Source organism: Marmota flaviventris, chromosome 9 (genome assembly GCF_047511675.1).
Source record: "Marmota flaviventris isolate mMarFla1 chromosome 9, mMarFla1.hap1, whole genome shotgun sequence".
Classification (NCBI taxonomy): domain Eukaryota; kingdom Metazoa; phylum Chordata; class Mammalia; order Rodentia; family Sciuridae; genus Marmota; species Marmota flaviventris.
Window position 1 is genome coordinate 16,447,382 of NC_092506.1, and position 14,669 is coordinate 16,462,050.

The 14,669-nt window shown below is 33.0% G+C and overlaps 1 protein-coding gene and 1 pseudogene across 1 annotated transcript; both read left to right on the top strand.

Annotated features, from left to right (window-relative positions):
- The first annotated feature begins 2,657 nt into the window (after positions 1-2,657).
- Positions 2,658-3,617, top strand: LOC114078939 (olfactory receptor 10AG1-like). Its single transcript, XM_027919986.2, has one exon. It carries the CDS (start codon positions 2,658-2,660, stop codon positions 3,615-3,617), a length of 960 nt encoding a protein of 319 aa, XP_027775787.2.
- Positions 3,618-10,086: 6,469 nt separating this feature from the next.
- On the top strand, positions 10,087-11,060 carry LOC114078938 (olfactory receptor 10AG1-like; annotated as a pseudogene).
- The last annotated feature ends 3,609 nt before the right edge of the window (positions 11,061-14,669 follow it).

Here is a 14,669-nt window from a genome sequence, read left to right on the forward strand (position 1 = left end):
AGGTTGTGTTGCATGCTTTTGTGATAATGTCAGGGTGTGTCCTGGTATTGAATATACATAAATATAATTTTTAAAAAATTAAATGTCAGGATTTTCTCTGCATAACTGCCTTCTGCAGGACTGGGTGATTTTCCTTTCCATATGACATTGAATGTATTCACTTGTGAGGATTCAGATGGTTCCTTGTCTGATGTGGAATGTTCAGAATGATTTTAAATTTATATTATGGAATTACACTGTGCATTAGGAACATAAAATTTTCATTGTTGTAATTTACATACTGATAGGGAGAAAGTTTAAGCAATTACATAAGTAAATTAACAAAATTATTTCATGTTAAATTTTGGAATAAATCATATAAAGCAATGGGGTTGAGTTTGATGTAATATCTGAGTTTGGGTGATAGAAGGTTAAAGAACATGTACCTATCATGATGGCACTGAAATATAATCTTTATCTCACTATTAGGAGTCCAAGATAGAAATAAACTCTCTCATGTTAATGAAAAAGAATAAAAGAAGATGAAGTACAGTTTGAGAAGAGTGAAAAATAAACAGGAGAGGGAGTGTTCTACATTCACTAATCCAGGTACGTAGCACACGTATTGATGAAAATAAGGAAGGGATTGTGTTTTATTTCATGGGCTGGAAAATACTACAATTAAGAACAAAATTTGAAATACATCTTTCACTACTGGGGAATCAAGAAAATGTAATTAAACATGAAACAAAAAATGGTCAATAGTGTAGAAAACATTGGGTTTTTTAAAAATACTTTTAAAAATATAAATTGACCATAAAATCTATACAAGGTTTTCCAGGTACTTTATATACTTAAATACAATTTTTTTTTTAAAAATGTATGCAATTTCAAAGTTAATGCACATAATCTTCAAGACCCTATTATGATAAAAATATGTTCAACAAACTGAAAATAAATAAAAAAATACAAAAGTAACAAAAATATACATTATAAGCAAAGTGTGAAACCAGTGATGAAAAACTCAAAATTATCCAGAGACAATGACACACAAGGAACAAATGACATGGGTACACAAATTTGATTAACTCAGGATTCTCATGAGAAACTCATTAGCAAGAGAAGCAGAATACGAGAAATATAACTGATACAGGAGAAGTTGTTCCCCAGTGTGAGCATGGATATTTCTATTTAAGAGCAAAAGTATGTAGAATTTCTTACACTGTTAGAAAGAGAAGCCCTCAAAGAGGGATTGATTAAAAGTCACTTGTCATCTCACAGATTACTTCATGCAAATCTATAAAGGTGAGCTGCAATTGTGCTATTAGACTTCTTTACTTAAGGATAGCTCTAAATTTGATGACCAAGATTCAAGTGATAAAGTAGAAAACCACGAAATTCTGAGATCTTTATGAAATAAATCTCTAATGTAAGTCTCATATCTTTTTTAACTTTTTCCTATCCGAAATTAAATTAAATATATATCAGAAAGCATTAATGATAATAAATAAGGTAATTTATCTCAGATAATCTTGAAGACTAATGCTAGTAGAATTATGGAACTTGAGAAGAGAGTTTAACACTTTTTCTATCTGTATATCATTTCCAAAGCATGAAGTGAAGGGGTTAAATGGAGTGCAGTATTCACTGTTTTATGAAGTTAAGGAAATATGTAATTATTAATTTTGGGAAGCTGGAGATCAAGAACTAAGTATTTATTAAGAACTGTTAAGCAGTGCTGGCTTCTTCACAGATGAGGTATTAATATGGAGAGTTTGTTTTCATTTTCTCTTGTTTTTTATCCCCATTAATGTGCTCTGATCATTGACATAACCTGACTAAATCATAGATGGGTTTATTTAAAGTTGTACTTTTAAAAATGGGGTGAAGGAAAAAATAGGGAAATAAAGTTTCATTTGATTACAAGAGCATCACACGAAGGAGGAGAAACTTACATAGATAAGGAGAAAATGTGAAGAAATAGTGTGACATATTGCTCATGTTTATTAAGTTAAGGGTTAGTTAATTTATTTGACACATTACAGTAATTGTTAATGGGGAAATCAAATGAACATCAAGCTGGGTTAATGTTTTCATATCAGCATAAGTGATTGGAGATATTGGTACAAAACGATAATAGCGCTCTTTAATTCCTCATTTAAAAAGTTGATTTAGGAAAATTTATTCTCCTTAATAAAAAGAGAGGAGTTAAAATTCATTATGAATAAGGTTCAATGGAAAGCTTCAAGAGCAAAGCTCTGAATTGAAAGAAGATAGAATATTACTACTGATAAAGGGGGAAAAACTGTATACCACCCCCCAAAAAAAAACTATATATAAAATGACTGTAACATAATCCTGCCCTTAAGGATGAAATAATAAATAATATTTCTCCATGTACCTCTGCATAAGGATGCACACTTCTCACACTTCTCAGTACTCTTAGTGTCTGTTAATAAAGTCTAATTAAATACATTAGATTTTTTTTCTTGAATTGATTTTAACTGCATATCAAGTAATTCTGAAATTACAAATGTCATCCCATGGGGCCAGGGGAAACAAGGTCATGGTGGAAATTCTTTAAGAGATAAGTGCTATTTTTCTTTATGTATCTAAGTCAGGTAACATAAAATATCAATGCATTTCACAATGTGAATAAATTAATCACACAATTTACCATGCCTACAGATGGAGAGCAGATTAAAGCAGAAAAATCAAATACAACTATGGTGATGGAATTCATTCTTTGGGGGTTTTCTGATACTCCCCATCTCCAGTGGATGCTTTTTGGGATATTTTTATTGCTATATTTGACTATTCTGACTTGCAATAGCATTATTATACTGATAACAAAAACTGACTCTTCTCTTCAAACTCCTATGTATTTCTTCCTTAGCAATTTTTCCTTTGTGGAAATCTGTTATGTAACTGTCACCATCCCAAGAATGCTCATGGACTTTTGTACACAAAAAGGAAATATTTCCTTGTATGCCTGCTCTACACAAATGTGTTTTGTCCTCTTGCTTGGAGGCACAGAGTGCCTCCTCCTGACAGCGATGGCCTATGACCGCTATGTGGCCATTTGTAACCCTCTGCACTACCTTCTGGTCATGAGCCACAAGGTCTGCATGCAGCTGGTGGCTGCCTCCTGGGTCACTGCAATTCAAGCTGCAATTGGACTGACATGCCTAATTTTCTCTTTGCCCTTTTGTGGATCTAACAGAATTAACCACTTCTTCTGTGATATCCGTCCAGTCCTCCAGCTTGCTTGTGGTGACACCTCCATGAATAACATAGCCGTCTACATGTCGTCCATGGTGTTTTTTCTGGTTCCGTTTCTGTTGATCTCTGCTTCCTATGGCAAAATCATCTCCAACATTCTAAAAATGTCATCAGCCAGAGGGAGGACTAAAGCCTTCTCCACCTGCTCTTCTCACCTGACAGTTGTGGTCTTGTTCTATGGAACAGCTAGTATCACTTACTTGCAACCCAAGTCGAATCAGTCCGAGGGAACAGGAAAAATATTGTCTCTTTTCTACACCATTTTGATCCCAACTTTGAATCCCATCATATACACTCTGAGGAACAAGGATATCACCATGGCACTGAGGAAACTACTAACTAAGTTATTAACATAAGGCAAAGACTTGAAAACTAATGATTTTCTATTACTTTCTTATGTAACTACAAAAAAATAAAGCTTTGCTCTAATGCTTTTAAATGATGATTAATATTGTGATAACTACTACATTATGCCTAGGGCCTTTGATTATAAAGTTTAGGTAAGGTATCTATGTAATAAGAATATAAATAATCCTATTGCAAGTATGTAATTTGAAGATCAATATTTCCTTATTTCCTTCCATGGTTAAATACTGAGTTAAGAGATTTTATGAGAATCACAATGGAAAATGATTGTGTGTGTCATATAACCAGGAAGTATACACACATTCTAAGACTGTGTTTTCAATATTCACTTTCTTCTGCATGAATATGGTTCCATTCTATAACCTCACTGTTGGATTTAGCCAATTAAAAATGGCAGAAATATTTTAAGAGGGTGGAAGAAGGGAGTCATGATTTTTAAAAATTTATGTATTTTTGCATTATCCCATTTTTATCTTTCTCTGTCCATATTGTTTTAAAACTAAAACTTCTTAGGATGTTTGCTCCTCCACTGTCCAGATATTATTGTGCCCTAGTCACCTCCCTCCCTCCCATTGTAGCTCTGGTCTTGTTTTGGTAATATCTCTTTCCTAAGAGATTTTTCTTCATTAATACAATTGTGTAAGTATAGTGGGCTGGTTCTTAGTGCCTCAAAATATAACTACATCTGGAATGTACAAATAGGACTGAATCTGAAAATAAGTGAATGCTAGATAGTGTTAAGTAAGCCTATTAAAATGAGATCACTAAGGTTTAGGATGGGCATCAAATCCAATCATCAGTATTCTGATGTGAGAAGGAAGGCAGAAAATATTTTAAAAACATTCATGAAGAAACAGAAGAACATGACATGAAGGCAGAGGGAGAGATTGGTGTGATTCAGTCCACAAAAAAGGCAGAGAAATGCCATCAGAATCCAGAAGAAGAAAGACTCTATCCTAGCTTTCAGGATAAGTGAGGCCTTGAAGAAGTGTGATTTTTGACTCTGGCTATAACAACTGTGAGTGATGTATTTTCTTTTTTACAACCAGTTTGGGAGAATTTATTGATGAAAATCCAAGAAATTAGTCTGGCATGTAAACATTGCATTCTTTAAATTTCTTTTATTTGACTCCTGTGGAGTTAATTTTCTGCACTTCCAGGACACAGTTGATTTGTCATCTCTTAACCCTGGCTCAAATTTTTGCTTCCATTTGGGGCAATAATTTGACACTTTTTTTTTCTTTTGATGAAAACACTTATTTTTACATTAAGTAGAATCAGTAGAATCTCATCTTGCAGACATAATATGTCCAATAATTATTACAATTATGCATTTGCTCCAGAAACTTAAAAGAAAGGTTCAGATTTCTTTTTAAATAATGAAAATCACAATGGGTAGTGAAAGATAGGCATTGTGAATTATAGCATGTTGACAAAGTGGGGTATGTCTACCCCTGTGATACTGCTCAGCCACTCATGACAATGCTCTAGAGTGGCTGCATTGAAGAAATCACCACTGCCCTAATAGGAAAGAAGAAAATTGTATATCCCACCATATCCATCCAACTAAGAAAAGGTTTATCTTGTAATATTGCCAGATCATTTGTCAAAATTTTTTTCTATGTCAGTGTCAATATTAAACCAGAGAGAAACACACTCTTCTACTGTTTTCTGACACTTGTCTATGCACAGAGTACACTCATAAAGAATTTATTTAGAGGAAAGTTCAATAAAATAAAGGAACAAGGCAAGTTAGTGTCTGAAATCTGAAAGACTATCAGCTCCAGGATATTCCCAGGATTCCTTTGGTCCCACATACCAGGCTGTACTCTTGCATGAAGACAAGTGGACTGCACAGAGCATCTGGACTTCTATAATGTTGAGAAAGAGGAGTTGAGGTGAGGCTAATCTCTCTTGATTATGTAACTAATCCAAGTGGTCAAATTCACTAGGACAGTTGGTAACTAACAATAAAGACAGTGACTGAGATCACTAGTTATTTTCGATCTTACATAGAATAGCTCAAATGCCACTAGTATTAAATGAGTAAATTCTAGTTATGTAGGCATAAACAGATATAAAGATAGAGCTTTTCCCCTACAGAGTGAAGATCAAATCTATATACACAATGGCAATGACCATGTTCAACACTGTTTATGTTACTGCAATAATTTTTGTAACGTTGCATTACACACAACCTCAAATTTAGCAATATAAGACAGATATGTTTTCATGTATTCTGCAGTTTATGGTGCTGGGTGGATGGTTTCTGGGGCTGCCTTGGATCTCAAAGGGTGAAATCAACATAGCTGAGTCAAGCTCTTATCTAGAGGATAAGGGGAAAACTTTGTTTCCAGCTCAGTCAGGTTTTTAGCAGAATCCATTTCTTTGGGCATTTAGACTGAGGTACAATTTCCTGGCTGGATTTCAACTGGGGGCTGTGTCTTGGTTCCCAGAAACACACTTCACTATATGTCTTCTGCTGGATCCTATTTCTCTTACCGTGAATCTCTGATCTTTCTGACTTTGACTACCATACCTACCTAAAAAGGGTTTATGTGATTTAAAGAGATCCACATGAATAGTCTCCAATTATTAATCTCAACTGATATTAGAGCTAAATTATTCATGCAAAATGAGTTTATATTAGTACTTTTTTGTACAAATAGTAGATTTATGTATAAGAGGAAGCATAGCTATTTGGCAATCTACAAATCATATTTAATAGTGCTGTAACACAAAAGAATTAAAAACAAAAAATGATAAAACATAGTAAAGCAAAAATAAAATAATTTAAAAATGAAATTACTAAATATTTGTCAGAGAAGTTCTCTGAAAAACTTATTATATTTGAAATAGTTAAGTAAACTGTGCCAAGTTTTATTGAAAGATTATAAAGAAACTATGGTTATAACTAGCAAACAACAGAAAATATAATCTCAGAAGCTAAGAATTATGTGTGTTTAAAACATAACAGATTATTTTGTTTGTATATATACATATATATTTATATATAAACATACATACTATATACATATATACACACCTACACACATTACTGAAACTACAAATAACAAAAATAAATACATGGAATTCCAGAAAATATTAATTTCACATATTAAAATATATAAAAAGCAAACCAAACATGAAATGGTAAATAATATCACTAGAATGGAAATGAGCAACTATTGAAAATTAAGTAAATTACAGAAAATTACACAATAAATAATATAATAATTTGAAGGAAATTTAGGAGGAAAGAAATAAATTCATACCAATAGCATGTGCAGATGATGAGAATATCATAATTAAAGTATATAAACTTTCTCAAATCAATCACAGATTTAAAAAATAGAGTAATTTTTTTGTTTGTGTGTATTCAAGAGAGAGAGAACTTTTTAAGCAGATATAACAATGTGCTACAATGTTACAGAAATTCAAACCATGTGATATAATTTTACAACTAATAAAGGAATAAATGACAATAATAAAGAGCTCCACAGGTGGACACACCTAACATGTGGAAACACTTGATTATCAAAAATATTAGCTCTGCAGAATAGTGCAGAAAAACTGATTTTTATTAAATTATTCTATTAAAATATTCTAAAGTGGATACAAATGTACAATAGAGAACTTGATTCATACTTCACCTAATTACTCATAAAACAATTCTTGTAGTTTGTAAATTTGAATATTAAACATAACACATTTTTCAAAGATAATCTGATATGATTTTGTCAGAAGGTGTCCCCCTAAAGGGGCAGTTCATGTAGGAATATTCAGAGGTGAAATGATTGAATTGTAAAAATGTAAAGGATGAAAAGAGAAAAATCAATTTTATGAAGAAATAACACATTTTAAAAAGAATAAGATGTGATTTTAAGACTCACAAAAACTTACTGTGAGGAAAATAGTGACAATTGTGAAATAGTAAATATATTCACCAGTGGAAAATCCAGAAAGAGATACATATGTTTGTATTTTAATAAAGATGCTGGGATAAATATGGGCAATGGAAAACATTTTCACTGAATATTGCAGGAGTAATCAAATATCTGCACAAGGAAAAGTAAGCCTCAAACTTTTCCTCATGTCTTATATCAATACAAAATGGATCATAGACATAAAGGTGAAATGTACATGATAAAATGATCTAGAAGAATTCAGAAGACAAAACCTGTGAGGTACTGTGGTGAAATATTTGTAAAGACAGCTCAAGGGGCTGGGATTGTGGCTCAGCGGTAGTGTGCTCGCCTAGCATGTGTTGGGCCCTGGGTTCAATCCTAAGACCACATAAAAATAAATGAATGGAATAAAGGTATATAAAGAAAGACAGCTCAAACACACACCTTACAAACATACAGATATGGAACTACCTAAAATATATTTTTTTCAAAAGATACCATTAATCAATTATTGCTCACACATATTTCAATTGAAGTATTTGCATTCAGAGTGTATCAAGAACACTTGCCATCCAATAAATAGATACCTAGTAATAAATGAACAAAGCATTAAAGGGACACTTTAATTTTCACAAAAAGTTAATTTAGTGTAAAATAATTCTATTTCTAGAAAAGGCTTTGACCCCCACCCCCGATCTTGGAGACATTCCAAGCAAAGTGTGTATATGGGAGAAAAAAAAAGTGGCATATTTTGCTATGGGACTGGATGAACTGGATCTGGATGAAAGGTGGGGAATCAGCAGAGTACAGAAGGCAAATCTACATCCCCCACTAATGCATTTAAAAGAAGCGGTTTGAGAGACTAACTTTCTGGAAAGTAATAGTGGACAAATAAGTGGTATTTCACTGCCAGGAATTTCCTTCCTCATGGGGGAAGCTCTATGCCAATGAGAGGCTGAGGAAAAGTAGAGTCCATCTAGGAAACACAGCCTTGCAAAATGAGCCTGAATGACTGCCAAAGAGAAGCAGTCCTCTAGAAATTAAATTGATGCATGAGAGAAGATGTTCCCCCAGGAACATGACTATTGCTATTTAAGAGCAATCCATGTTTGCATCAAGCAAAAATATTGTTGAATTACAGTTACTTCCTCAGAGAAAGAAGAGCTTAAAAAGTTTCTAGATTAAAACTGACTGACACAGACTGCTTCATGCACATTAATAAAGGTATGGTGTAGTTCTGCTACTAATACATTTTATTTAAGAATATTTTAAATTTGAGGATCAAGAATAATGTAATAGAGCAGAAAACAATAAAATTGTGTCTATGAAATGATTAATTCAAGTAACTCATATATTTTAACTTTGTTAATTATATACTTAAATAAAATAAGATGCATGTCTAATAATGACAATTACATTTACAATCACCAAAATTATTTAAGATAATCTTGAAAACAACTACTAACAGAAATATGTAACTTGAGGGAGCAGCATCTGATCACTTCTATCTATCAATATATTAATTCAAAATCATAGATTGATGGGGTTCAATTGTGCATAGGTATAATAGATTTAAGAATATAAGTAATGTAGAAAACTCATTTGGGAAGTTGGAAAACAAGAATTAGGAAAATGTGATGGGAATTGTCTTGTAGTGCTGACTGCATCATAGGGATGAAATTAACAAGGACATTTTTATTTTTTATTTCCTTGAATCACTTGAGTGAATAAAATTTAGTGTCAAACACAGCAGAACTTGTAAGATAACATTACGAAAGGAAAATAAAGAAAAGGTGCTATATTTGTTTACAAGACAATTAATTGACAATGGAGAATCTCACACAAGAAAGAAATACAAAAAATAGTGTGTGTAATAGGTCATGTGTATTTATTAACTAAAAGGATAATTATATTTACTATTTTCTTCTGTGATGCTAGGTACCAAACCCAGAGCATCACCCATCACTGAGATTCATCCCCTTCTGAATTGATGTTTTCGATTCACAGTACCATAGTTGTTATTAGGGAAAGTAAATGAACAACATGCTGGAATTTAGGTTCCCATATTTAGCATAAGCAATGGACTAATACATAAATCAGAGCAACAATAATGCTTATTTATTTACTCAATAATAATGAATTAGTTTAAAAAGTTCATTTTTTAGAGTTTAAACAAAGACTTACAGTTCATTTTGAATAATAATTAAAGAAAGAGTTTTAAGGAAATATTTAGGACTAAAAAATGATATTAGAATACCAATGAAGAGATAATAAAATAAACCCAGGAATATCAATACAAAACACTGTAACATTATTTTCCTTTTCAGAGTCAAATGATGAAAATTTATTTCTCAAAAATATACATTTTATTTTATTTCCTGAATAGATTTTAAATGCATATCACTTGATCTCTGAAATTTGAAATTTTAAGTAGTAGATACAAAAACAGATAATGGTAGAAATGATTGATGAGATTATAAAAGTGTATTTATGGACTAAACTCCGGGCATCATAAGAGATCAATGAGGTTCAAGATAGGAATAAATTAACCATGTTAAATTTACCATATCTGCAGGTGAAGAGCCAGTTAGAGCAGGAAAATCAAATACCACTACATTGATGGAATTTGTTCTTTTGGGATTTTCTGATATTCCCCACCTTCAGTGGATGATTTTTGGAATATTCTTATTCTTATATTTCACTATCTTGATGTGCAATAGCATTATTATACTGATAACCAGAACTGACTCTGCTCTTCAAACTCCTATGTATTTTTTTCTTAGCAACTTTTCAGTGTTGGAAATCTGTTATGTAACAGCCACTATGCCAAGAATGCTCATGGACCTTGGTACACAGAAAGGAACTATTTCTTTTTATGCCTGTGCTACGCAAATGTGTTTTGTCCTCTTGCTTGGAGGCACAGAGTGCCTCCTCTTGACAGTGATGGCTTATGACCGCTATGTGGCCATTTGTAACCCTTTGCAATACCCTGTAGTCATGAGCGACAAGTTTTGCATACAGCTAGTGGCTGCATCTTGGGTCAGTGGAATCCCTGTTGAAGTTGGGCAAACATACCAGATTTTCTCTTTGCCCTTTTGTGGGTCTAACAAAATTAACCACTTCTTCTGTGACATCCCTCCACTGCTCAATCTTGCTTGTGGTGACACTTTTGTGAATGAGATGGCAGTATATGTGGTTGCAGTACTATTTGTCATGGTTCCATTTATCTTGATCTCTGCCTCCTATGGCAAAATCATCTCCAACATTCTAAAAATGTCATCAGCCAGAGGGAGGGCTAAAGCCTTCTCCACCTGCTCTTCTCACCTGACAGTTGTGGTCTTGTTCTATGGAACAGCTAGTATCACTTACCTACAACCCAAGTCAAATCAGTCTGATGGAACAGGAAAACTGCTGTCTCTTTTCTATACCATTTTGATCCCAGCTTTGAATCCCATCATCTATACTCTGCGGAACAAGGATATCACCATGGCATTGAAAAGACTACTAACTAAGTTATTAACATGAGGAAAAGACTTGAACACTCAATAAGAATTTACTCATAGTCTTCTCTTTTAATTACAGCAGGAATATATTTCAAGTATATTCCAAAATTTTAAATACTTACAATTTGAATTATTATTAGCAAACCATCTCATTTTAAAGAAAGCTTGCTTCATATACTTAGATAAGGGCTTCCCTGAAAGCAGGGTAAACATTAACCCAATAACAAGGACATCATTTTGAACATCAATCTTTCCTCTCATAATTATCTATTGAGTTTAGAGACATCAGAAAAAAACCCATGAATTTAGCAAGTGTATAGTGCAACCAGGGAAAAGGGTCTTGTTCTGTAATTTCTTCTACTCTTTCATTCTAGCATGTATTTGCTACCCTTCTCTGATGTTATAAGGATGGGTTTAGCCAAAGAAAAATCCCGAAGTAATTATGATTTTGGTAAAAGGAGCATTTTGTGTTTTTTAATTTTCTTATTTTTTTTCTTATTTTCATATCTTTATTTCTTCTTGTATTCCAAGTCATTTTAAGTCTGTAAATCCTGTTCATGTCTCTATTTCTGGAATAGATAATGATTTCTGGTAGCTTCACTCTCTCCTATGTTAACTTAAGGATTTGTTTGTTTATAATTATAGTATTATAAGTTTGTAGATTTGTACATTTTATGTCTTGGACTGAGTGCTGGTCTTTCTAAATGTATCTCTATCTGGACCCTAAAACTGTGATTCTGTTGGGAACAAACAAGTCTTTTAAATATAGTTAATTAAGGATTTTGAAATAAGATGTAAGACAGGCACCAACGTGAAGGAAGTGTTCTCATAAGACACAGAAGACAGAAGTTTAGAAAATGGACACACAGAAACAGAGAACATTGTGTGAAGATGGAGGTAGAGACTGGAATGATTCACCCACAAACCAAGGAAGACAAGAGCCACCCAATACTGGAAGATCAGAGGAATGACGCTCTCTTAAAGCATTTGGAGGAGGTCAAGCCTCAAACTATTCAGTTGGGACAGTGACCTTGAGAATATGAGAGACTGATATCATGTTGTTTTCAACCACCAATTTGTGTTGATGTGGTCACTTGGGTCTAGGAATGAATTATATCATGTAAATGATGCTCTGATTAAAGTATTTTATTTAAATCATCAAGCATGAATTCTGTACCCAGAAAAATTACAGCTCATATATCATGCATTCTTACTTCTCTAGTTCCACCCATTTTGGCCCACATTTCTTTTTCTTTTATGTAAAATAAAAATAATTATCCTTTGATTTAATAAACAAAATCCATGATATATCATCTTCTAAGACTAATATATATCCCAAAAATATTCCACACATTTATTCCAATGTGTTTATGAAAGTGTATGTTTATGTTTGTCACAATCAGAGACGAATGGAAGGTAAGACAGGTGACTTAGACTCTGTTAATGCACTGGAGTGAATGCATACCTTAACTGTACTCAGCTGCTCAGGACAGTCCTTCAGGGCAGCTCCACTGAGGAAACCTCACCTCCCTAACAAGTAGAGAAAAATGTAAATCTCTGCATGTCATTCCAGTTAAGAAAATACCTGTGAAAATTGCCAAATCAGTGATCAAAAAATGTTTCTATCAATTTGTATAAATATTAGACCTAAAAAAATAAATATGTTTGCTTTGTTTTCTGTTGTTTTGATTATTTGAAGATTCACCATACTAAACAGAGTACATTCACAAAGACTTTGTCTAATGACAAAAAATATTGTTCATGGTATAAAGAAAAATGTAGTCAATTTTCTGGTTCTGAGAGACACTCAGTATCAGGAAATTCCTAACTTTTCCCTTTTCCCCATAAACCAGGCTGCTTGTTTGCTTGGCATCAGATGGCCTGTGCAGGAAATCTGGACTTTAGGCTGACAGGGTATGGGGAATTGGGGTGGGATCTTATTTCTCCTGTTCATGTCATGTAATGAAGGCCATGCTGTCAATCAAACACATTAGGAATTTTGACAACCAGCAATAAAGAAGTGAGTGAGACCACCAGTTTTGTTTTGGAACTTACACAGAACATCCTAAAGTACACTGTCTTATCTTAAGTAAAGGACCCTTAACTAGGCATACATAGAGTCAAAGATACCTTCTCCAGATCAAGGGCAAAACCACTCTAAAAGGGTAAAGACTAAGTTCAATGTCTTTTAAGTTACTCCTGAATTTTCAAATATTGCTTAACAAGTGATCCAAAGCTCAGCATTTGAAGTAAATACAAATTTATCATCTCATAGCATCTGTGGGTCATAAGTCTGGTGCAGGGTGGCTGGTTTCTGTGATTTGGGTCTCCATGGCTAAATTTAAGGTGTGGAGGCTGTGGGAAGAGGATTTGATTTTAGCTCAGCTAGGATGTTTGTGGAATCAAATTTCTTGTGCTGGTAAAATTCAGGTGCATTTTCCTTGAAGGATGCCAACTGGGGACCAAGTGTTAACTCCTAGAAGTCAACCACATTGCATCCTCCTGCTCTATTTTATTTGTCTCCCACTGAATTCTTACATTGCTGATTCTGACTACCATACCTAAATTTTAAGAGATTTATATGATTCAGTCAGGCTACAAGGCTGACAAACCTAGTTAAAAGCAAATGAAATTAGTCCTTAATGATAAGTGCAAACTGATTTTATAACAACATATATTCTTTGAATAAGTAGGAGGAGGTGCATGCACAGGAAGAACCATAAAGTTTGAGATCATCTTAAAATTATATTCATTAAAGATATAAAGGAATAAAAACAATAAAATATATGATATAAAATGTATGAAGCAACAATGTGTTTATTTTTATTTAGATGAAACTACAAGTCATAAAAAGTAATATATAGTTTTGTAAGAAAATATTAATCAAAATTCATATCTATATATAAAAACATCAATATGTAAGTATATACTTAATTCTAATGAAAAAACACAATCTGAATCATCACCATTCCAAGTTTTTCATTATTATTTTGTCTATTAATTATGTTCAATTCAAGAAAATTGTATTCAATACTAAGAGTTACATGCAAATTAATTAGTTAATTTAATTAACTTTGGTACCAGGAATTGAACCCAGGGGCACTTAAACACTAAGACACATCCCCAAAAACCATGCTCCTCCTTTTGAAAAAAAAAAATAGTTTGTTTAGAGACAACAACTTAGTTATATTGCTTAGGGCCTTGCTAAGTTGCTGAGGCTGGCTTTGATCCTGAGATCTTCCTGCCCCAGCCTCCTGATTTGCTAGGATTACAGGTGGCTACCACCATACATAGCTAAGGTATCTCAATTCAGGCATTATAATAGCAAACACTGGAAATCCAAACAATGCAAAAAAAAAAAAAATTGTGAGAGCTATTGCTACACCTATACCTACGGTCAGGAATGTGAAATGATAAAAACACTTCAAAAAACTTTTGACAGTGGCCTAAAATTTTGAGCAAGACATCTGCAATTTCACCCAAACTTTCCACTCCAATATATAGCCAAATAACACTTATTCTAAGTAAATGAAATGAAAACATGCAAATATAAAATTTATTCATGGTAATATGCAACATCTATATTTATAATTACTCAAAGCTAGAAATAATAAAAAAAAAACAGCTGAGT

Bases quoted from the DNA above. Each gene is read 5' to 3' on its own strand.
- LOC114078939 (XM_027919986.2), top strand. From the start codon at position 2,658: ATGCCTACAGATGGAGAGCAGATTAAAGCAGAAAAATCAAATACAACT.